The 24399-nt window shown below is 43.2% G+C and overlaps 1 protein-coding gene across 1 annotated transcript in view; it reads right to left on the minus strand.

Annotated features, from left to right (window-relative positions):
- The window catches only part of PTGFRN (prostaglandin F2 receptor inhibitor), a 68944-nt gene extending 45029 nt beyond the window's left edge, over window positions 1–23915 (minus strand). The window contains exon 1 of the mRNA XM_071563826.1: window positions 23747–23915. Coding sequence (XP_071419927.1) covers window positions 23747–23816 — 70 coding nt within the window. The 5' untranslated portion in view covers window positions 23817–23915. The remainder of the gene's footprint in view (window positions 1–23746) is intronic.
- Window positions 23916–24399: the final 484 nt, after the last annotated feature.

Raw genomic sequence — 24399 nt, forward strand, 5'->3', positions numbered from 1 at the left:
AATTTTCTATTCTAGCCTGCGTCCATCAGAGAGATTTAAGCAAAAAAGGAAGTTATTTAAGTACTAGAAGTGCAGCTAAATATCAAAATTTATTTACTGGTCTCAGAAAGAAAAGAAAAAAACAGAACCTAGTAAGAGAGATCTCTTACCAGTCCTGCTTAATACATGACATCATCATACTCTCCTTTCAGTGCAGACAAACACCCAGTAGGGGACTGGAATTATGCTGAATGAAGTGGTAGGCTCTTGCTACTCTTTCCAAATTACAAAATTCAGATTGTCCTAGTCAGCAGAACCAACCCATACCTTACAACCAGACAATCTGCACAGGGAAAGAACAAGGGGCTCCTTTAACAGAGACCAAATTCAACTCTTTATGTCAAAGCTGTAGTCACCACAGTAGCCTGGAACCACCTGAGGCACACAGGGCTCCCTCCACACCTTGCAAGCCAACAGTAGTGTTACATCCCTCTGACTGCTATACTCACTACCTAAAAAAGAAAGACCGATAGATTTTTAGGGCTTGAAAGATTTGCAGCATATCATCTGAAGATATCAGTGAAGAGCAAATGAGAGAGTCCGTGAGAGACACATTTACATTGTTCTTTCCCAGGCGGCTAGGATTCTTTTTTTAGATAATGTAGAGCTCTTATCAAAAGGAATTAGCCTGGGTGTAATTGCTTAAAACCCATTATCTCTATCAGGATGAAGAAACGCATACTGCATCTTAAGTGGAGTTTCAGAAATGCCATCAAGCTGCAAGGCTGCTGGATTGCTCTAATCTCCATTCCATCTGAGATACCTCAGAAAAGCCACATCTCCAGCACAGGGTGAAAAAGCAAATACCTTCCCAGTTGAACTCACTCCATCTGTACCACATGGATTAACACTTGCATGAAAGCATGTGAACGTTAATTTTGCAGGACAGGAACAACCTGCTCTCTTTGACATTCACCCACCCTCACCTAACACTGCCAATAAATGTGATTTCAAAAGCAACTAAGCAACCATAAGGTTTCCACTAAGACACAGTTATCACAAAACCACAAAATGGTTTGGGTTGGAAGGGCCTTTTAAAGATGATCTAGTTCCACCCCCTGTGCCATGGGCAGGGACATCTTGCACTAGATCAGGCTGCTTAGAGTTCCAGCCAACTTGGCCTTGAATACTTCAAACTATGAGGCACTCACAGCTTTTCTGCACAATCTTTACCTTACCACCCAACACCCTCATCATGAAGAATCTCTTCTTAATATCCAATCTAAACCTTCCTTCTTTCAGTTTAAACCCATTATCCCTTGTCATATCACTACATGCCTTGGTAAAACATCTCTCTCCATCTTTCTTATAAGCTTCCTTTAAGTACTGAAAGGCCAGAATATGATCTCCCTGAAGCCTTCTCTTACCCAGGCTTAATGACCTTGTACTTAGTCATGTTGAACCTTGTGAGGTTCTCAGGGGCCCCCTCCTCAAGCCTGTCAGGGTCCCTCTGGATGGAATCCCTTTGCTCCAGTGAATCCGTGGCACCACTCACCTTGGAGTCACCCACAAACTTGTTGAGGGTGCACTGGGTCCCACTGTGTGTCATTAATGAAAACACTGAACAGTAAGTCTTCACAAAGACCCTTGAGGGACATAATTTTTACTTATTTCCATTTGGACAGCGAGTTGTTGACTGCAGCTCTTTAGATGCTGCCATCCAAGTAATTCCTTATCCATCAGAGTCCATCCATCAAATCCATCTCCAATTTTGTGACAAGGATGTTGTGTAGGACTGTGTCAAAGCCTTACAAAAGTCAAGGTAGATCACATCAGATAGACTTTCCTTATCCACCAAAGCAGTCACTCCATCATAGAAGGCCAGAAGACTAGTCAAGCAGTTATGCTATGGTGCAAATTTCAATTTCTAGGACCCATCTGCATAGCTGTTAGTTGTTTGCTGATTTACATGACTAGTTACCTTAACTGTACTTGCCATCAGTGGAAAGAAGCTCTCTGAAGAATTAGGTTAGAACCTACATAGTTAGAGACAACTGCGCAGATTTTCTTTGCTTCTCCCCAGCTCCTTCATAAACAAAACAAATAAATAAATAAATAAATGTAAACCAAAAAAAACCACCCCACCACTATTACTCTAAATACACAAAATACCAGCACAATGGGCCAAATGAATATCCAGTGAGTCTGACCTGATCTGTTCTGTCCTACACAAGGGTCTGGATGATCTTACTCTGGATAAATACATCATAATTGCTAAGTTCAGATCTGAAAACAGCAGTAGAAGGTCTTGCTGTCTAAAAAGACAGGGCCTGTAAGAGAATAGGCAGCATTGCCACTCCTGCTATCTCCTGGGCTCTTGGGAATAAAGCACTGGCTACCTGCTCAGTTCCACTCTTTTGAAGACCAGCTGACTGGCATCTCTTTCACCCAAGCGCAGAACCCATTTCCATTCTGTGCCCAAATGAGCTACAAGAATTACCTCTAAGTGCTTCTGTGGATTATTCATGCTGCAATACAAGGAGAAGAGACCAGTAAACTGCAGTGGAAGCTCGTAAGGCAGAAAGTAGGGTAAATATGCAATTAGAGCTTAAAACACTATCACCAGCTGCCGTCAGCACAGATCCCACTGCACACCACTGGTCATGGGGAGAGAATGCTACTGCAAGGTAGACCAAGGCAGGTATAAGGGAAAGGAGAAACCATATAAACCTTTCCCCACAGTACAAAGCAGATCAGTTTGTTAAACAGAGCAGTCCTTGACAGGCAGAGAACTATGGCACCACTGGTGCAAACAGAACAAACATCTAACGGGCCAACATAATACGAGAGATTATGTTTTAGGTTCCTCTGCATGTCAAACAATATCGTAACATGTCATCTCTCTTTCCTTTCTCTACCACTGACTGACAGCTCAAGATAAAGGTTGTATCTAAGGATACACTTTTGGAAAGTCTCCAAAATGCAGCTGGGAGCAAACTAGGAAGGTGAAAAAACCCCCCCCCAATGAAATGCAGGAATCAACACATTACTTCTTCTTGGGTTTTGCCTGACATACCTGCTCCTGATAATGACCTTCCTTGCTCTCCTCCAAGTAGTCTCACAGAACTCCACTTTTACTTACTCTGTCAGAGCAGCCTGTTCAGGTTACCTGGCGACATCTGACCCAAAAAGTCCAAGGATTCTGGAAATGGTATTTAGACAGTCACACAAGACAGGTGATTTTCTGTTGTTCCTCCTCAGAAGCAATTTGTGTTGCAGACAAGTTCAATATGTTACATTCTAAGGAAAACAGCTGACAAAGCAGTAAAGACCACAATTCAAGGCCTAAGAGCTAGCACAGCTGGAAATGGGGCTGCAAATATTTCCAGAAATGCTGTATTTAAAATATCTTCACACTTTTTTTTCAGTGGGGATAAGGACACAAGTTGAAAAAAATATAATACTAATTCCAACTCGAGTAATGCATATGTTTAGCAGTATTTTTAAAAAGTCCCCAAACTGGAATATGCAGAATTAAAATCAATGCTGTTCTGCAACATCATTAACTTGCACTTATCTGTTATCTTAAATCTCTCCCAAAGCAGTTGGAAGTGAGCAGAGCAGTCCAAATCCATTTGTTCTATAGTGCAATTTTCTCTGGGCAGAAACAAACCATTCTCTTTGCTCTATGTGGAATGCAGCACACCAGTGGGATTAAACTGAACTTTTTTTGGATTTAACTGGAGTAAACAATCAGAACAGATCATTTCTAAATCTACACCTACATTAAGCGAAAATCATACACTGAGTGAGAATCCAAGACAAGACAAAAAATCCCAATCCCAGAAAGATCATGTTAAAACTATAAAAGCTACTACTCTTTTTACCAGAATAAATTTAAACAGAACATGTCATTTAGCAGCGCTGATGAAGCTGGAATGCCAGGAAAAAGCATTTTTGTCAAAAGAGTTCTTAAAAAGATACACAAACAGCAATATCCATTTATTTCACAAATCCCTAATTTGTACAGTATGATTATATATTTAAGAAAGGAAACCCTGAAATGCTCTCTCCTCCCCTCTCTCAAAAATAATTTCCATTATCATCACCCCCTTTTTCTTCAGAAGCAGAAAGTATTGATTTTTATTATGAAGCAATAACTTGTTTTCCAAGTTATCTTTAATGTTAAGTAATATACAAAAAACCCTACTCAAAATGCTATTAAATACAAGAATATTAAATGTAAGAAGAGTTGAAACCAATATAAACTGTTTTACTTCTTACTGGCAATTATACTGAAACCAAAAAGCGAAGCAAGGAAAAAAAATCACCAATAGCTGTTTGGAGTTTTTTTGTGCAGTGGGGTCTTTTTGGGTGACTGTTTTGCTTTGGTTTTTGATCAGGAAACAGAGAATGACAGACTATTCTGAGTTGGAAGGGACCCCAAGGATCATCGAGTCCAACTCTTAAGTCAATGGCCCACACAGGGGATTGAACCCATAACCTTGGCATTACTACAGCCAAGTTTTAACTAACTGAGCTCATCTCAGGGTCAATGTGGGTTTTTTAATTTGGTATTTGGGATGGGAGAGCAGGAACTGCAGGGGTTTTTTTGTTGGTTTTTTGTGTTCTTCACCTGCTTAAATTTGGTGGCATTTGCCCAATGCAATTTAACCCAACACACTACCCATACCAGACAAAAGTCCTGTCTAAAGCCAAGTTAAGTCTAAAGGGGATTGGAAGATGAGATTTAAAAAGCCACATGATGCTTTCATAATCCAGATGTTATTAATCTTAACCTCTGCTTCACCAAAAACTATTTGGGGGTTCACTTCAAATCTCAGTGCAGACCTAACAAGCATTCCAGTGGATGAGCACAGACATCTCTGAGGCTTCAGCAAAAGCAGCAACAGAGAAAAGCCTGACTGCAGAAATCTGCAGCCAGGACAGTGAATGACCCAACACACACAAGGCTCTCAGGCCCTCCAGTTGGGATCCTGAAGGGCAGCTTCACTCTGCCTGCATCTGCTGTTGGGAGAGATTATGGCAGGAGTGGTTGGGCAGCCAGGCTGCTGAACAGGGCAGCATATGGCACTGGCCCACCATGGCTTCACACTTGGCAACTGATCTGCAGCCACAGGAGCCAGTGGGGGAATGGATCTCGGAGTTTACAGAGCAATCCTTTTCATCTGTAATTTAATTAGCTAATGGTCTCATCTTCACCAAAATAATCTCCAAGCAAGTAGCCACATTAAAAATGCCACGGGTAGATGCACACAGAATGGGTGTTATGGCATGGGAATGAGTGGCCTGTGCCTCATCAGCACATGCAGGCAAGCACAGCAGCACAGCTATTGCCAGGTCTTCTGCTGCACATGGACTTGGACAGATTAACCAATTAGAGCAAACTTCTGCAGTAACACAGGAACAGTTAGGAACAGATAACAGCCATTCCACATTTCAGGCTTTGTGCTCACTTCACTGGATCGAACTGTTTCTTTACATAAAGATGAAAACAAAGAGATATGTATAGCTAGACAAAGAAGACATAAGTCAATATAAAATAATTAATTGCCTAATTGGGCTCTATCAACTGGTGCCCCCATAGGGCTTCATTTGGGCACCCACACCACCACCATACCCACACTGTTGTCTGCAACCTGGAAAACCAGAGGCCAGAGTTTTCCAGCTCCTTCTCTCAAAGCCCACAGATCCAATTAGCACCCAAAAGCCAATTTCAGGTCATGCCAAGCAATACTGTTTAGTATGCTAATCTCTGTGGAGCCTGCATGTTAAGAGCAGGGATATTCTTCTCCCAGACAAGAAGGAACTGTACGCATGCGTGCACACAGAGAGTTTGATTTAAGAGACAACAGGGCTCTTCCTCCTTTAATACAAGATTTACATAACTAATTCTGTAATTGAGAACAGGACTGCAAGGTATTTACAGCACTTGTTGCTGCTGAGCTTCTATTATTTGCTATGGCAGGGACAATGAGAAGCTTTTGCCCCAGAAAAGGCAGCTAGTCTCATCTCTGGCAAAAAAAAAATTACCTCTTTCAGGAAGAGGCATTTTTCATTTACAGTATTGTTTCTCCTGAAGCAAAAGGAGGGCAAGAGGAGGAAAAAGGTCTGGATAAGAAAAAGATGAGAGGTCAGGGACATAAAACAACATCTAGAAGGCACACAGGGATTTCAGACAAGGTCTTTAAGAGGGTCTGTGCAACCCACACACAGACTGTTAAAAAAATTGCCCCCAGATGGGTCTGCAAAACAGCTGCTTTGGAAACAGGCAAGCCACAGCACACTTCATTATTTGAAAGAGACAAATACCATCACAGACTTCATTAAGAGTCCTGAAAATTGAGAATAAGGATTTATCAGTAGACAACTCAAGATGGCCTGCTTATTTACTTCACTAATATTTAAAAAGCTAAACAAAATTAACCCACATCACACAGAGTATTAAGACTAGCACAACTGTCTACTTTAGCACCTGGCATAGTCCAAAAGGAGGAAAGGCTGTAGAGGGCAGCTGGTGCTGAGCCCCAAAGACTCACATTGTGTGTATTTGGGGCTTTGCAATGGACTGAGTTTGGTGCCAAATACCCAAGGCACCTGAAGCACAGCAGATACATTCCTAGAGTGACACTTCTGGTTCAGTCACATTCAGAGGAATACTAACTGCACACACAGATTGCTTCCCAGTAAAAAGCAATGTGCAGAAACTGGGACAGTGAGGAGATGCACCTCAGAAATTCAATCCTCTCCAACTAAAATGGTAATGAGGATGCAACCTGTGTGCTCTTGAAGGATGTTTGTGCTCTTAAAGGATGCTTAAATGACTGTTCACACTTGAACTTCAATGTGGAAATGGAAACTCTTCCCTAAATCACAAATGTGAGCTAAGTCATGAGCACACATATGACTGGGATATGAAATCCGCCCACACTCTGCAGCATCACTTATCCCTGCTCAACAAATTTAACAGCCAAAATTTTCAAAAAAGCATGCAAGAGTCAAGAATTTCCTGGCATTTGGTGCCTCCAAGAGCTTGAAGGCAAATTAGCTGTGTAATTAGCTGTCTGTGCCCCTGAATTCTACCTCTAGAAAGCTGTTTTCACTCGTGAAAGGAAACAGTGTTGTGTGTGGCTGCTGTTTAACTTACTGGAAGATTAATTTTACTGGACAAAAGAAGAGACTTTCTGGAACAGGTGGGCAGGAATGTGCATGTGGACAACACATAGAGAGATTCAGAAACCAGCAAAGCACTGAGCAAGCACCTGGTTAAAAAAAAAAAACCCACACCCCAAACACTCTTGTGACCAAAGTTTGCTGTCTCAAGAGATGAAGAGATTCAATTATCAAAAAATCTTGAGCATTAACCTTCTGGGGAACCAAGTCTCCTTTGCAAAGTTTCAAGCTCACAGCCTCAAGCCTTCCATCACTTCTGAAAACCTTGCCCTGTGTTCAATGCAAGTATTTTGTTATCTCCAGTAGTGCAATAGCAAGGCTCATCAATTCAGCATCTGGCCAAACAAGACCAGCACTCTTTTCATGTTCTCCCTCACAAACTGAAAGTCTGTTCTCCTTTTAAATTATATGCCAGCAAGTTTTCACCATTATCTGCTTCGATTAACTCGCACTGTTTGCAGCAATATCTACTCTTACTTCTACAACCAATTCTGAACAGCCTCCCTGGGACACACAGTAACATCCAGCACTACAGCACAGCACACACATTTAAGCTTTTGAGAGAATTTTATGCAATTAGACATAAGAAAATGCAGATCCAGACATGCAGTAAAATATTATCACAACATATTACCCCTTGGAGTCTTAGTAAAGTTTGGGTTTCAGCCTTTAGCTACCAGTTTTAAGCTAAGCATGCCTAAATATGCATCTTGAGATGTTTCCTGTTATTCCTGTTTTTCCCAAGATGTATTTAAGAAATGTATTTTGGAGGTAGATACTTTGCTGCTGCCACTGGCATGCTGTGCATTTGACAGTCAACACCACAGGTGATAAAAGAGAAAGGGAAAGTTAACACAGAGTCAGAGATCAGGTAAGAGATGCCATCACACAGAACATTTCAGAAAACTAAACTTCAGAGGTAGCCAAATGCAATATCCATGAGACAGCAAATACTTGGAGGAATTAGCCAAGGTTAAGCATGTTTAAGGCCAGGTTGCATGGAACTCTGAACAACCTGGTCTAGTGGAAGGTGTCCCTGTCCACAGCACAGGGGTTGGAACTACATGACCTTTAAGGTCCCTTCCAACCCAAACCACTTTATGTTCTATGAGGATACCACCTCTAATTTAAGACATTTCCAACCTACAGAGATCATGAGATGATGCACTAGGACAGTAATAGGCTGTGCTCACTTTTCCCTAGGCTCCCACTCATAGCCACTGTCAGAGGCAAGACATGAGGCCAAAGGGATCCTTTTGGTGTCAGCCTTCCCTCTCTTCTACAGCTTCAAGAAGCAGGAGCTTGGAGGCAGCACCCTTTTACTACTGCTGGTCCTCAGCAGCACCCAGGCTGGGCCCAGCAGTAAGAAGAGACAAAAAAGGGAATGAAAGAACACAGAGTTTTCAAATAACTCAAAAACCAGAAGCGAGGGAATCCTTTTGAGCATGAAACAAGAGTGAAAGGAGGGTAGAGAACCAACATGACATTAAAATAGCAGGAGGAGGAGAATACAATTTTTGAAAGACACCCAGAGGGAAAATGCTTAATTGTTTCTTTTCTGCTCCAGTCTCCTTGCAGAACTATTCTAGGTTACACTATTTAATAAGACAACCTACGTACAGAGTAAGTAGCTGTTAATATTTGGGTGAAACTTGAGATATGCTGAAATTATTCAGTAACTAACACTTCTAATCAGCTTACATTGAAACAGACAGCAGACTGCAGGCACCCCAGGCATCCTCACATTGGCTGTGATGGAAAGAACAGTTATGCCCCACAATACATCGTTCAACAGAACAAAAGACTCCACATTCAAACTTCATCCCAATGGACAGCATGCCACCCATTCTGTGGATCCTGCACTGGTAAAGGTACATGGCATAATTACAGACAACATTTCAAGTATCAAAAGCACATTCCAAAAGCAAGAGTGCACTGCAGACTAAGCCTCAGAAGTCTCTATCATGCACTGTACTAATGCAAAGAAATAATTTTAATTTCAACTAAAAAGCAATTATGTCTAGTTCAAACAGCAGCTAAAAACATAAAATACAGAGTGCAGGACAAGAGAAGTAGAAAGTAGATCACTAGTTTAGGGTGCTAAAATTCACCTGAAAAGCTGTAGATGGACTTGGCTACAGACATTAGAATTAGCAGTCCACACTTTTAAACTGAGAGGAGCCTTAGTGGTACCTTTTAATCACCTTTAAGTTTTCTAACAAACAAGTGTCTCCCTGAACTGCCCCCTTTACTTGGGGGCAGTAACAAAGGATGTACTTAATGCCCAGGAAGAGCTAATATTCCCCAGAGGTACTTCTGGTTAGGCCCAGAAAGCCAAACCATGAAACACTGCTGTCCAAAGTGAAGAGCAAACCCTGACCCCTTTATCAGAATGTTTCCTGGAAGCCACATCGAATCCAGGAGACCCATTCACCAGCCTGAGCACTGAGACTACATGAACTGACACATCCTTCAGAATACAAGCACAAAACATGGACCTGTACCTAAGGATATGTGACACACTTTTGCACCATACCAACCTAAACTGGAGGGGTGATTATCACAGAATCATGGAATCAGTTGGGTTGGAAGAGACCTCTGAGATGATCAAGTCCAACCCTTAATCCAACCCCATTTTGATTACCAGATCATGGCACTCAGTGCCACGTCCAGTCTCACCTTAAAAACCTCCAGGGATGGTGAATCCACCCCCTCTCTGGGTAGGCCATTTCAATGTCTGACCACTCTCTCTGTAAAGAACTTCTTCCTGATATCTAACCTAAACCTTCCCTGGCAGAGCTTAAGCCCCTGCCCTCTTGTCCTACTGTTGGTTTCCTGAGAGAAGAGACCAATCCCCACCTGGCTACAACATCCTTTCAGGTAGATGTAGAGAGTGATAAGGTCTCCCCTGAGCCTCCTAAACTGGAGGGGTGATTATTTGGCACTTAAGTCTTTAACTCAGGCTATAAAAAAACCAAACCAAACCAAACCTGAAAGCCTGATCTCACAAGCATTAAGCCCCCACAAAAGACAAGCAAACAAGGGACTGAATGCTGTGAAGTATCAGGAAATGCTCCTTGCTCTCATGCTTCATGATAACATCTGAAAAGACAGCATTGTTCAAAAAAGTCAGTGGTATATCTAAGCCCATTGGGTAAAAGAAAAGGAGTTACACCTCCTTTAATACTCAAAAGGAGACAGTATACATGTACTCAGACTTCTCCATGGATGGTTTAAAAATAAAGTATCCCCCTCTCAGGTCTGCACCTAACCATGTCCAATGTCAGCAATACATAAGAGTACTGACAAGCCTTTCATATACAACAGAACAGTTTATTTCCCTTTTAATTTCTTCACTGTAAATTCACACTTAAAAGCTTCTAAGTACTACTTATACTCCTTGCTAAATTTTTATTTTGCTACATGACAAATCCAGTTGGGTTTAGCTCTCTTGCTGGAATGGCAGTCATAAATCATGTTAACAGCACTATTCTATAGAAAGTTTGTTTATTATTATAGAGCAATCAGTATTAGTACTGTTATAAGAAAATAGCAAAGCACCTAAAAGGCACTCCTGCTGTGAGTAAAGACCTGAACAGAAGGTATGCAGAATTTACAGAGCTCTAGTTCGCTATACAACTTCCCTCTTACCTCCTGTCTCCCCACCTAATTTTTCAGAAACAAGTTTTTAGAGATTAATAATCTGAAGAGCATTTCCCAAGAGTTTAAACCTGTTAAAATCCACAACATCAAATTATGACATTTCAAAGCAGAAGAGCCCCTGCAGTAATGCAATGCAAGAGCAGCCCATAAATACCTTCACTGTTTCTCATTTTATACCCTAAGCCTACCAAGAGTCAAAATACAGGGCACAAAGCACACAACTAGATCAGGTTTTACCTTTCCCCAGACAAAACACAGATTATCTCAAGACCTTTGTTCTTTTCACAAGGAATAAAAAGGCCTTGGACAAGGGATTGCTAGGAAGTCTTAAAGTACAGAAGTCCAGACTGTCCCTAGATTGAAAAACAGCACTCTTTGCCTTTATCATAAAAAGAGATAGATCCTCTTTACCAAAGAGAATTGCTGTTTGAAAAAAAAAGTAAATCAGTTTAACACTTGAGTAATTATCTTCCCCAAACAGTTTTAAGGTATTTATATTTCTGCCTACCCTGCTCACACTACTGTACTTTCATCTTTTAGCAGTTCAGTGCAAGAAATTCACTACCTGTCCATCATCTACATTTGCTCAGTACAATCAGTGAGATCTCCCAGAATTCCCCGAGATCCTATTGAAAAATATCTCTCTACTGATGAAAAGAACCATCTTCATTAATTCACCTGGCAGATATATTCTTCCCTTCTAATCATTATGTGAGTTTACAAATCTAACAAAGCTGTACTCACATCACATTATTCAGATCACAAAATCTCTGGAAAAGAAAGCTCTTGGGCATGGTGCTGTAAATCATCAAAAACAGTTCTTTCCCAGCTGACAAGAGCTTTAAGGAAAGGTAACTACAGAGTTGACTGCTGGGAAGAGTCACAGGCATGGTCAGTAGACTGGTTATCACTGAAACAAACATCTGTTAAGCAGCAGAACTCAACTGAGATTATAATCAAACCCTATTTGCTACATGAAGGATACAGACTCACACAGTTAGCCCAAACTTTCAGTAAAACCCACCAAACAGCTGTATTGTAAACCAAGGGTTTAAGTTATCTGCACAGAGCCTGAAACAACAACAGAGGTAAGAGCTGCATCCTTAATTGTCAACACTAGAAGATAATAACAAATTTAACATCACTATTGTGGACTGATCCAGGATTTATGTATTTCTGTGGAAATGCACAACAGCTGAATGCTGAATTGCAGACACCACAGTCAGACTAAGATCATGAGGGAGTACTGGAGTTACAACAAACCTCCTGCAGGGAGTTTAAAATAAGCTCTCTAGTTTGTCAGTAAAAGAGAAGAGACAAGAGGACAAACCCCCTCAACCGAATTTCATAAGGTCCTGGATGTCACTCAGTTACAGAAGCTTCCAAGAAATACACAATTTAGCAAGCATGTCATAGAAATCATAATCAAAGTTGTAACTTCAAGTCACAGAATAACTGTGTAACATAGCAGCAATATTTATGTCACCACAGTGCTCTAGGGCAATATTCTTTAGAGCTCTTTCATTAGGCCAGCTGTTACAGTCAGAAGAGATGGTACACATGTCCTTTTTCTGAAACAGATGCAGTGAGAAACTTTACTGTAAAGTTTCACATGCAGTGAGATCCTATTGAAAAAAAATCCCTCTACTATTATACTTTTGTTATCATTCTGCCTCAAAGAGCTCAAACGCAGCTCAGCTCCAGCCCCATGGCCTCTCACGGTTCTGCCCTATCACAAGTACACACTCCACTGATTCTACCCACAGTGAATTTCCTGCAGAACAAAACACCCAAGACGACCTGACAAAATCTTTGCTGGAATTCACACTTCTGATGCTGCAAAGAAGACTATTTAGGCTGAAGTGGATTCAAATGGAGTAAAAAAGGAAGGCCAAAAGACGACTTCATGCACAGTAACAGATGTTCTGAAAGAGGGCAAGAGAGATTCTACTCTCCTAAAAATGCCAACAATATATACCACCAGATAAGCAGATTTCTGTCTGAGTGCTATTCAAGTTCCCCAGCAGGTATTCACTGCCCTTTATCTATTTCAACACAAAGCATTGCATGCCATCCTTTCCAAGAAAAAGGAGAACCACCTCAGAACAGGCAGGTAGCTGGGAGAGTCTCAGGGGTCCATGGCAGAGGATACTGAAGCAGAGACACAAGCTCCAAGCTACACTCAGGGTGTGAACCAGCCCTCTCCAAAAAATGCCACAGCAGCACAAGAACTGAGACAGCCACACTTGCTCCACTTTACACATCTTTAGAGATTAAATATCCAAACCCAGCATGACATACCCAGACACACCACTGCCCCTGAGGAAGTGCTAGAGATCTGTTTTAAATGTAGTAAATGTAAGGGGAGCAAATTTTATATCAAATTACAAGAGAAGGGGTACATGCAGTTGCTTGTGAGAAATTTAGCAGTCTTGCTAAAGACCCAGAAACAATCATCAGGCGACTTGCTGTCATAACCTGGTGACTTGCATCCAGGACTAGACAGAGGTCTTCAAGGCAGGGCATTAACTACCACAAGTTAAAAATTTCCTTGGCTGTACATATTGAAAGCAATCATCAATTCATGAGCCTTTCACATTTATAATGCATGTTCAAAGAGCAAATGTGGGGGAGAAGCAGAAGGAAGCAGTGCTGTTAACTAGTACTGAGAAGCACCCATGTAACTTGGAAGGCCAAAGTTCTTCACCCACCCATACAAAGAGAACAGTCAAAACCAGGGCAGACAGGGCTGTCCCCTCGGCAGTCTCCATGTGCATATGTCAGCCACAGCCAACACATCTGGCTGTCCTGGATGAGAAACTGGGTACCAAGCTCATTAAGCCTAGTTTAGAGAACAATCTTGTTGACCAGAATGCCACCAGACCTGCTGCCATTTCACTCAGGCCAGCAGACACGCTCACTCAACTGAAGCAAAACCAGTAATTCATTTTACACAAGTCCAGCAAAAAGTAGATACAAGACTGGATTCATACCTGCACATTCACAAACAGGAAGCTGCAGCTTCACATCACCAAACTCCTTGTGACTAGCTGTCCTCCATCACCACTTACATCAGGTATCTTACAACCAGCACATTAATCCCGGCAACATGAGAGTTGGACACCAAAGCAAGGAGGCAGGGGGAAAGAATGCCTAACCTTCAATCTTCTACTAGTCTTCTCAACAGGCTTGCAATACATTTAATGCACACAGGTCATAAGGAAAGGGTCCTACAGAGGCTCACCATGTGTCACTGCTACATATTCTATAAGCCTGTGGACCCCCTCTCCTCACACTCAGGCATCCCAGGGGTGACTGTTTTTACCCTTCCTCCTGCACACCCAAGGTCAGAAAAGACTTTATGCCACTAGAACAAGGTGACAAAAATCACCAGCATGAAGTGCTCTTCATCACTGTGCCATTTACAGCATCTGCAGCTTGGGCCCTTAATTCCTCCCTGCCAAAACCTCCAAACACTTTCCCACCCGATGCACAAACTGCTCTTCCTCAAGATTTGTCCTGTATCTCTGTGACTGATCACCTCCCCCAGCAAATAGCTCCTCTGAATGCATTATTTCAGCCCAAGTGGCAATCACAGAATGTCTCCTGTTATCAGACTCCTCTGAGGTGCAAACCTCAGTTGCGGAGCTTTAATTCCAAGAAACAACTGTGTGCTTATGACAGTCACTTGACCAAAGTCCCACTGCAGTCTGCAAGCAAAATCCCACAGCAACAAGGCAGCCCTGACACTGGGGGATTAGTGCTGACCCCAGACTGCCACTCATGTGAGAACAGAATTCATGCTGGACTTCAGCCAAACCTACATATGCAAAGGCAGTTCTCATCCCAAGGCAACAAAACCAGAAGTGTGAGAAAAGAAGAAAACACAGGAGAAGCCAGCACATTACTTTGATGGCACATGCACGTTCCATGAAAGTCCATTGAAGAGGGATAGTTCCTTATTCTGGGTAAGAATTGTTAAAGAAAGGAAAGGATCCAACTCACAAGTGTGGGTAGAGAAATGGCCCGTGCACCTGCCCTAAATCTATCTGTAGGTTACCAGCCCTTGCCCAGGTGCACAAGGAGGTGTCTCTCTACAGCTTCAGAAGAGGAGAAAAATCTCTATATATGCGTACAAACTAAAAGCTGACTGCTCACACCAAGAAGAGGATCAGTGAAAAATACTTCAAATTTTTACTTTCTAAGTAGCTTTGGTCTGTCTCTGTTGATCCACACAGGTTTATAAGGCAAAGTCTGGAACAGGCACATGCCCTGGAGCCCCTGTCACAAGCAGGAACTAGTAGGGTACCATCTGAAGTCCCATTTGTTCGTCGGCTATTTTGGAAGGACATCCCCACCCACTAACTCTATTCACAGAACTGCAGCTTCCCCCTCGCCCCTCCCTCTCAGAGTTAAAAGGCAGACACCAGCATCAGCTCAGATGCCACAGCATACCCTGCAGCCACATGCATCACACTTCAGTCCTTGTTTTGAACTCTGCAGGAGTCTACAATTAGGGATTCCATTTACCTGCCAGTGGTGAGCAGAAAACTTTGCTTAGAAAACCAGGGGATTTCAAGATCTGCTTTGAGACACCTGTGATTTTTTTTACCAAGGCTGTTTTGTAGGGATGACTGCCCCAGCATCATCACCTCATGCAAACACACTTTTAGCTATTTCTTGCATTTTAAACAAGCTATTCCCCCACTTTCCTTTCTCTCTGGGAAGTGTGCCATGCTCCAGTAATCTCTCTTTACCTTCTTTCCCCCACCTCTAACTCACAGCAACGGCCACACTTCTGTGCCCATTGACCCCTGGCTATATATGCTATTTTCTCAACTTTTTTTTTATAAATAAACCCACAAGCCTTTGCAACTATTGACAGGTGCCTATCAATAGAGTTGCCAGCAACCACAGCTTAGTCAACAGCTTTCAGACCATTCAGACCTGTTTTGGACAGACATAAAAGACCCGCTACCTCCCACCTCCAGACAATCAGAGGGATTTCATCTCTAATAAGCTCTCATTCTCTTTATTTTCTCACTGATGAAGTCTGCTCCAAGCACTTAAGCTCTCTATGCCAAAAGGTACAGCATGCCTTGTCTAGAACCAAGCCCTCAGATCAAAGGGAACAAGGTTGATGCAATAGGCTTCTTACTCTGTATTAATTTAGACCTCCATATGAGCTGCATGTGAACAAGAACACTGTATATACAACATAAAGGCTCTTTACACAGACAAATTCCATCCACTGACATCACCTCCCAATCCGACTATGTCACTGGACTTCTGAAGAACATAACATTCTTTTGTGGGATGGTGGATGTTACAATATCTGGTTAAACACTACGGATGGTGCTCCAAAAACACAAAATAGTTTGGGGCAATGGCAAAATGCAAAGGAAGATAAAACACCTCTGCCACCCTCTAGTACTGGGAACAGGATTCAAGTGCAGATAGAAAGACTAACACCTCACTGCTTATTCTGTTTCCATTAACAAATAATTGCCTATTTTCACTTCAGTATTACTTGCGGCATTCAAGCACAAATACACACACTGATCAGACATACATACCTTTTTTTGGGGGGGAAAAGGGTATTGAAACTTAAATGATTATTCACAAACCAAGCAAATTCTGAATTTTTGCTCAAAATTATTATGTTTGGTACCCTGAAAATTTAGGAGGCATCCTCTATTAGTTCAGCATCTGTTTCATATTTAGAAGCTGTTCTTTACAAATGCAGGGGTCACACTGCTTTTAAAGCAGCTCCTGCCAATTCTCTTTTGCAGGGCAGATTTAATAGCAAAATTCCACTGCCACAGGATTCACTGTGTAATAATGAAGGGTAGTGTGTCAATATATGAAACTGCACACATCAATAAGAAGCTGGCAGAGGTCCCCACGGATGCCTCTCTTGCAACAATCATTTTAATGTGTGTAGGAGAACAATGCCTTACAGCCTGCTCAAAGATTCCCCACAGCCACATTGCATCAAAGAGCGACTGAAACACGACGCTAAATCTCTGCAGTTGGAGCTAACAGCGGAACACGCACGGAAACAAAGTCCTTTACATTGGCAATTATTGTTTTTTAAGACTGGCAAACCTAAGCAGAGCCAGCTTTTGTCAGAGCTGGACTCTTGCTAATCAACAGGACCCTCAGGAATGGTTCCAGCAAACTCTTTTTAATGGTTACTGATATGGCAAGAGAAGAGTGACTCACAGAGCATGCAAATTGCAGTCATAAAGCAAGCATTAAGCAGCATAACTAAGCCACGTCTTAAAGAAAGTCGGCAGAAAGGCAAGTCCAGACTAATCAAGTCTGTTAAACAGAGAGAGCGGCATAAGAGCAACTATAGCAGTAGGAGGTGTTTTACAGCCAGTGTGAAGTAAAGAGCAATGATGGATACCTGGGAAAAAGCGTGAGAGAAGCCAGAGAACAAAAGTTAAAAGCAAAAAAAAAATATCAATGTAAACTTTGTGTTAAGTAACATCTGAGAAAGATGATATATATACTTTGAGCGCTACAATCAGCAGACTCTCTCAGTAGCTCTGATCAGTGATCCACACAAACCAGCATATCTCTCCAGCACTGGGCAATTTGGCAGAAGAGGTTGAGAAAAAAAGAACAGAAGCATGGGAATTTTTTTTAAAAGGACTGCACACATTTACAGAACTCCATAATTAGGATAAAAAGGAGGGTTTCACTTCTCCACCCCCAGCTACAGCTGTAATCCTTTGACACCTTAAAAGTAATGACAGAATGCTTTCTCCAGGGACTTGAGACTAATTCCCTACTAAGCTTTTACAAACTGATGCTTTTCCAAGTCTTATAAGGTGGCCAAATTTGGACAATTCCTAAGAACAGCAAAAGCCACATTCTTGATGCAAAGTTAACTCTCCAGCCAAATTTCCAGTTCTTGTTCTAAACCACAGAGGTGCTAGAACTTCTCAGCTTGGCAGCTGAGATTATTATTGGTTCAAGAGTGAGGAGAAAGAAATAACTAAAACATGCAAGAATCAAAAAGAAAAGGGAAAAAATCTGAGCTGCTTCTCCTGCTCCCTCCCCAAGTGTAACTATTGGAAATACTGGAGCTTTTTAAGGGAAAGGGGAGGTGGGTGGTGTTTCCTGGGGAAAAAAAAAAAAAAAAAAAAAAAAACAGTTAACCTGTGGTAGACACCCAGCCAAGAAAATTTCAGCATGAATGCCTAAAGTCTTGCAGAATAATAAACAATAAAAGAGATGGTACTCATAACAAAAAGTAACAAGCAGATATACTCTGGGCATTGCTGGCAGCCCTGCCTATCAGCAGCTGTGACAGCTTGCCTGGGAGCTCCAGTCTTTAATTAGTTCTCATTCCTTAAGTTCACAAGTCAATTAATTCCAAAAAAACACCCTCAGATTCTTTTCTAAAGGAAATCCTGACCAGGACTGTGTGCCTTTCTTACCTCTTCCTCCCATAGCTCAGCTAGCAGTTCAGATCCTTTAAAGCATCCATGCAAATTCCATCTGGCCAGAGAGATTATCACCAGTCAAATACTTCAGCTTGCTTCAGCAATTCTTCATATTTCTGCAGCAGTATTTTGCTGCTGTTGCTGCAGACAAAAGACACTGTTCCCCAGGCTGCTTCCTCAGACTCTGTCACATAAGACTTTCCCTACAACTTGCCTCATCCAGTGTAATGAAAAGGAGCATCAACTGCAACACTACCTCAAGTTTCAGGCAGTCCCCACGGCAATTACATCAGCTCAAACCTAAAAGCATCGCCATACTGCTTTAGAACTTTAAAAGACTCGACAAAGGCATTTAGCAACACTAGTTCTACCTTCTATCTAACTCACTTTAAACATAATCAGAATGCTATAGTTAAAGTTGATTACGGTTTCCACTGAAAACCCAGCTTTGAAACCTCTTCCAAGTTTGGAAGAGAAAAAAAAATATTACCCTTTTCTTCTGTCACAGACTTCATTTAGAAGAAATCAGTTATGTTTTACAATTATGAAAGCTTACATGAAAATGAACAAGCCAGTTGCTGAAATGAAACCCAAAAAGCCAAGAAATTTTAAGTTCCATAACCACTGTCTTGCTTCTTATCATATTTTAGATATGCTGATGATCTGGTAACACATTATTCAAGGCTTTTGGCAGCTAAGCAGTTATTTTTCGGATCATTCTATCCCAAATGTAGTTTGGTCTGAAACTGAATTGATACCTTTGCCCCCTGGAAAGCATAATGCATAAGATGTATTTAAACTTTATTTCATTATTCTAAAGCCTCTTCTCAGAAGGTATTAAAATCTTGGAATAAAGCTACAATTCGAAGTTTTCTAAAGAATCAAAAGGAAGGAAAAAAAATGGAGAACTTAGAATCTCAGTGGTAAAATCTCATTCCATCTTTACGGCAGGAAAGTGTAACAACCCCAAACCTGCTACAATCTCCTCCTATCTTGTTCCACCCAGTTTTGTTGTACCTTATTCAGGTTAGGGACTAGGGTCATGCCTAAAACTGCTTATTCTTGGACAGAAATGGAAACATTGGTATGCCCAGACAATTCCACCTCACAGGTCTCTATAAAACTGACTTTATGACTTACTACTGCAGATCTAAGAAAGCTTGATCTAAAGAGCTGGATAAGTAACTGCATCATGTCCACTAAAAGTCAAAAACAAAGTACTAAACTGATATTTTATTTGCATTACAATATACGGTCTCACTTTATACTGCACCTAGTATCTTTGTTTTGAAAGTACTAGAGACTTTTATAGACACTGACATAACCTCTGCTTTGACCCAGCTCATGTTAGTAATGTTTTCCTCAAGTTCTCTCCAACTTAACTTTCAAGCAATTGACTTCTATTCATAATCAGAAAGAATTCACATTTTCAGACAGTGTGTCTCCTCCCTTTCCCTTCCTTCTAAAACACAGAGCTCCACACACAGTAAAATATATCACTGAAAGGCATCTAAAACCAGACAATTGAAATGTTAACTTTCTAAAAATATCTTATTGAGATATGTAACCATTTCCCTACCAAAAAAATCCCAAAACATTTCTGTTTTGCAAGTTAGTGTTTGACAACAATTAAGGAGATTGGAAAAAAAAAGAAACAAAACCAAAAAACAAACCACACAAAAAGAAATCAACCCATACATTTATTAGAGGCAAAAGCTGAAATCTCAAATGTCCCTCAATGTTTGTTTATATAGTTAGATGGATGGATATATATTATTTCTTAAGAACGATCTAATCCACCATATAGCTGCATTTTTAAATGACCCCTACTGCTTCCTTCAAATCTTGTTCAGGCAGGTTTATACCTCAGTTCAGGGACTGGAGCCAAATACAACAGAGGCTACCTAAAGAGAGCAAGCTGTTGCTATGTTGAAATGTAGCCATCGAGAAACCTGGAGAACAAGGTCGAAGAATTTCAGAAAAAGCACCAACACTCCCTAAAAAGAAGCCCTACACAGACACCTACGAAGATGCAGGAGAGCCAGAAAAGGTGACTAAGCTATCATTTGTCAACCCAAGAGAACACAGGATGGAAAGGAAAAAACACTCACTACACTGTTCATCCTCTGATTCCCACATGTTCCCCCAGCCTACACACTAAGAAAATACATCAGCATGACAAAACCACATGGAAAGCACTTCCTCCTCAGCAACACCACCTGCCCTTCAGTGCCTCACCAACCCAGTTCCAACGCTCCCTACGTGCTTCTAGTGCCTCAGCAGCCTGCAGCTGCTACAACCAGGACAGTCTCGTTGGTATTTCCCCTTTGGGAGCCTTTCTGACCACCTCTAAAGTTACAACAGAGAAAGGCAGGTCTAGCTGTCAATGCCTTTCTGGGTACCAGCGAAGATCTGAGCCTGCCTTCTTCCCACAAAGGCCACCAGTGCCAGTCCTGGGCTCACCAGCAGGTGAGGAGGCACCAGCAAGGGAAAAAGCAGCAGATTCCACTCCAACATACTTGAACACTCCGTGGGCAATCATCCTCACATTAACTCCCTGCCCTAAACCTCGAGGCTCTCACATTTTCTAATGCTTCCACTTTAGTTGCAAACGCAGGAAAAGATTAAAGCACATTTTTCCTTGAAGTGCATGATCACAATAACTTACACTAATTACCCAAAGCTTTCTATTGCAAAGCTTGAATTAAACCTTGATTCAAATGACTAATTGTTGTAGCTTCTGAGGAAAAGAAACAAAAAATAATTTCAGATAGGAGATGTAGGAAACAACTCTTAAACACATGGCTCCTGGGGTTCTGGAATGCTGAAACTGACTTTCATCATAGTGGACAGTGAGTGCCACACAGGTCTAGAAAGTAGTACAAAAAAGGCCATCTCTGAGAAACCCATTATCAATGGTTTTCCCCCAGGATCTACTGAGTACCTGCTCTCCTCATGCCCCACTGCACTTGAATAAAACCATTTTTCGAAATTATTACCTTGAACCTCAAACAAGAACCAGGGGGAAAAATACAGGAGCTGAAAGGTTTGTTTATAGTCTGAGTACTGGTAACCACCAGATACCTGGTTTGTGTTTTGGCTGTCTTGTCCTAGGAGAGATATTTTGGTTTCCAGAGCATTTCACAGGTTAATTAGGTAGATTGGTTACAGAGTGAAATCACACATAACACAGGCAATGGCAGCACAAAATGCTCTCATGCTGCCCTCTCTTTTCAGGATGTAACCACACCAGAGGAGGGAAGAGAGACCAGATAAAGCCTTGACCTCAGGATTCACAACCTCCTTACCAAACAGATTGTAACAGTACTGGATCAAGAAGAAAGGATATAAAACATTCTCATTTGCCCCAGCCAAATACTTGAGCCGTTTGCATACTTTTGCTGCATTATTTTGTAAACATCTAAACAAAACAATCAAGTTAAGTCCTGGAAAGGGATGAACTCTTCTGTGTTTCAGCTCCTTCCCTCCACCTCCTTTGTACAAAAATTCCTCAACACTTGCAGCACATTCGTTAACAAAAAGCCCCAGCCTGTCTCTCCATTAAAGAGCTGCTAGAAATGGTTCACAGAAGTACAGTTCTCCCATCCAGAGTGACAGAAACACCACTTTCCCAACCTCTTAACATTTGGAATGTCTCATAGAAGCTACCAAGTAATTTTATCAGAAGACAGCCACACCACAACGCACACCACAAGTAAGACTAAAGTTCAGATGGTTTTTTTCTGCACACAAAAGGACTTTCAATTTTAAAAGCACCGTTCCAATTACTAAAAGAAAAAATTCCTGAAAGGCAACTCAGAATACCCAAACAAACCAGACCATGAACTGTGGCAATATATCTGTGCATGCCCATTTTAAGTTCTAATTATTTCATCTCGAATTAAGAAGGAAACAGCTTTCCTGTTGTGTGTCATCCTTAATAGTTTTTACTTTTTGCTGCATGACCTTGAGCATCTGAGAGTCTTCATTTTTCCGCTTGTCCTACTAAACCACTCTCTTGAAAAAAATCGTATTCCCTTTCTAAACAAAAACACTTAAGGTGAACTCTCCGGTTCTTCACTGTTTCCTCAGCTGGCAGAATGCCTATGTTGCAAAGATAAATGGGATGACTAACCTCAGAGGCAAGTAAGAGAAAGCACAGTGGACACCTATGTCTGGTAGAATCTTGACTTGCAGACAGAAAAACATCTGCCCCAATTGCCTGCAAGCAGCTTCAGGAAAGACTAGGACAAACCTAGGTTTAGGAAGCTGACTCTTCAGCTGTAACTCTCAGCTCTGCAGACCTGGCTATGAAAGATTCAACAGCCAGACCATGAGTAAAGATCTCTGGCAGAATTTAAAAAAAAAAAAAAAAAGAAACGAATTAGTCATAGCAAAGTCAAAAGTACAAGCACAAACTAAGTCAGCGAATAGAGTTTTGTTTAAAGAAGAATGCTGCAGCTTAGGGTTGGGACGCTGTTTAGTCACTCCTTCCACCTGAAATCTGGAAAAGGCTCACACCTGCAATTCATCAGGTGTTCTGAATCAAGAACTGCACATAGTAATTGGAAGGGTATGTTTGCTCACCAGCACCTGAGGTACTTCTGGCTGCCCAGAGCCAACCCGAACAACCTTGTGATTCTCTGCTTAAACTTACTGCTACTTCTGTAACAGCGTTAGCAAGGATACTACAAGTACAACGTTGAAGGAAAAAAAATTTTAAAAAAGGGAAAAAAGCCGACAACCCACCACCCACCCTTTAGTGTAGTACTTGCCACTGTCTTTATTTCTGCACGCTGCCTGACACCGGGGAAGAACAATACCACATGTCACACCAGCGACAGCTACATAATTACCTGAGCACGGCACAAACCCATCACCTACACGATGACTCGCTACCTCCTAGCGGGAGAACTTCCCGGCAGAGGCAGCACACCCCAAGCGGGAGCCAGGCAGGGAAGAACGGGAGAACCCGAGCCGGGCGCGGGGGCCCCTCCCGGGACAGCAGGGGCAGCTGCAGCATCCCACCTTGGCTCTCCAACGAGCCACTTCCCCCCTGCCAGGTGGAATTTCATCGCCCTCACCTCCAGAGCGATCGCAGCCCACGCACCGGGGTGGTGGAAGCGTAACTACGGCTGCACGGCCAGGCGGGATCCCGGCCGAGCCTCTCCGCGGGGAGCCACGCCGGGCAGCACCGCATCCCATCCCCGCAAAGTTTCGGGGGTATCCCTGGGCAGCAACCCCCGGCAGGAAGGGAGCAGCGAGGGCTGCGGAGCTGGGCGGGCTGAGCCGGCCGACAGAGCCGGCGGCACAGCCCGACCCCGCACGGCACAGCCCGGCCCCGCACAGCGCAGCGCCCCGGCCGCGCTCCCAGCCCTCCCGCACGGCCCTCCCGCCGCTACCTGCGGGCAAGGTACCTCCGCAACCCCCCCGCCGCGCTCCCCAGGGCTCACCGAGCAGCAGGAGGACGAGGAGGAGAAGGAGGAGAGGCAGGCAGGGCGCCGTCCCGCCGCGGTGACCCATTGCTGGCGAGCGCTGCGCACGCTGTGCTCGCCCAAGGAAGGGAAGGCAGCGCTCCCGGCCCGGCCGCTCGCTGCCCTGCGAGGAGCGCACGGAGCCGCCCGCCCGCCCCGACCGGCCGCGCTGCGCGGCGCAGCCAACCACAGAGACAAACTTTGCCCAGCGCCCGCCCCCCCCGCAGGTAGCGGGGGCGGTGCGGGGTCCGGCCCGGCCCGGCCCCTCGGCGCTGAGGGGAGGGCGGAGAGCGGGGCCTGCCTGTCCCGGGGCAGCGCTGGGGGCGGCTGCCCCGCCGAGCACACGTGGCCCGGGAAAGCCCCGGGGGTGTCCCTCGGGGAGCGGCCTTGGTTGCTCGTTCCCGTCCCGGCGGTGCGGCCCGTCCGGCCGCGTCTCAGAGGGGTGGGCGCCAGTCGTGTCGGCGGGGGTCGGGGGTGTCCCCTCTCCCTGCCCACAGACCCACCCCACACACACTGTCACTGTCGCCGGCGGCCCCTCACACACAGACACACAGACACACACACACACACACACACACACCCAGCCGACTGCCCCACGAGGGCTCCCTCACATCTGGGCGCAGCCCGACCCG

This window comes from Pithys albifrons, chromosome 1 (genome assembly GCF_047495875.1).
Source record: "Pithys albifrons albifrons isolate INPA30051 chromosome 1, PitAlb_v1, whole genome shotgun sequence".
Lineage (NCBI taxonomy): Eukaryota > Metazoa > Chordata > Aves > Passeriformes > Thamnophilidae > Pithys > Pithys albifrons.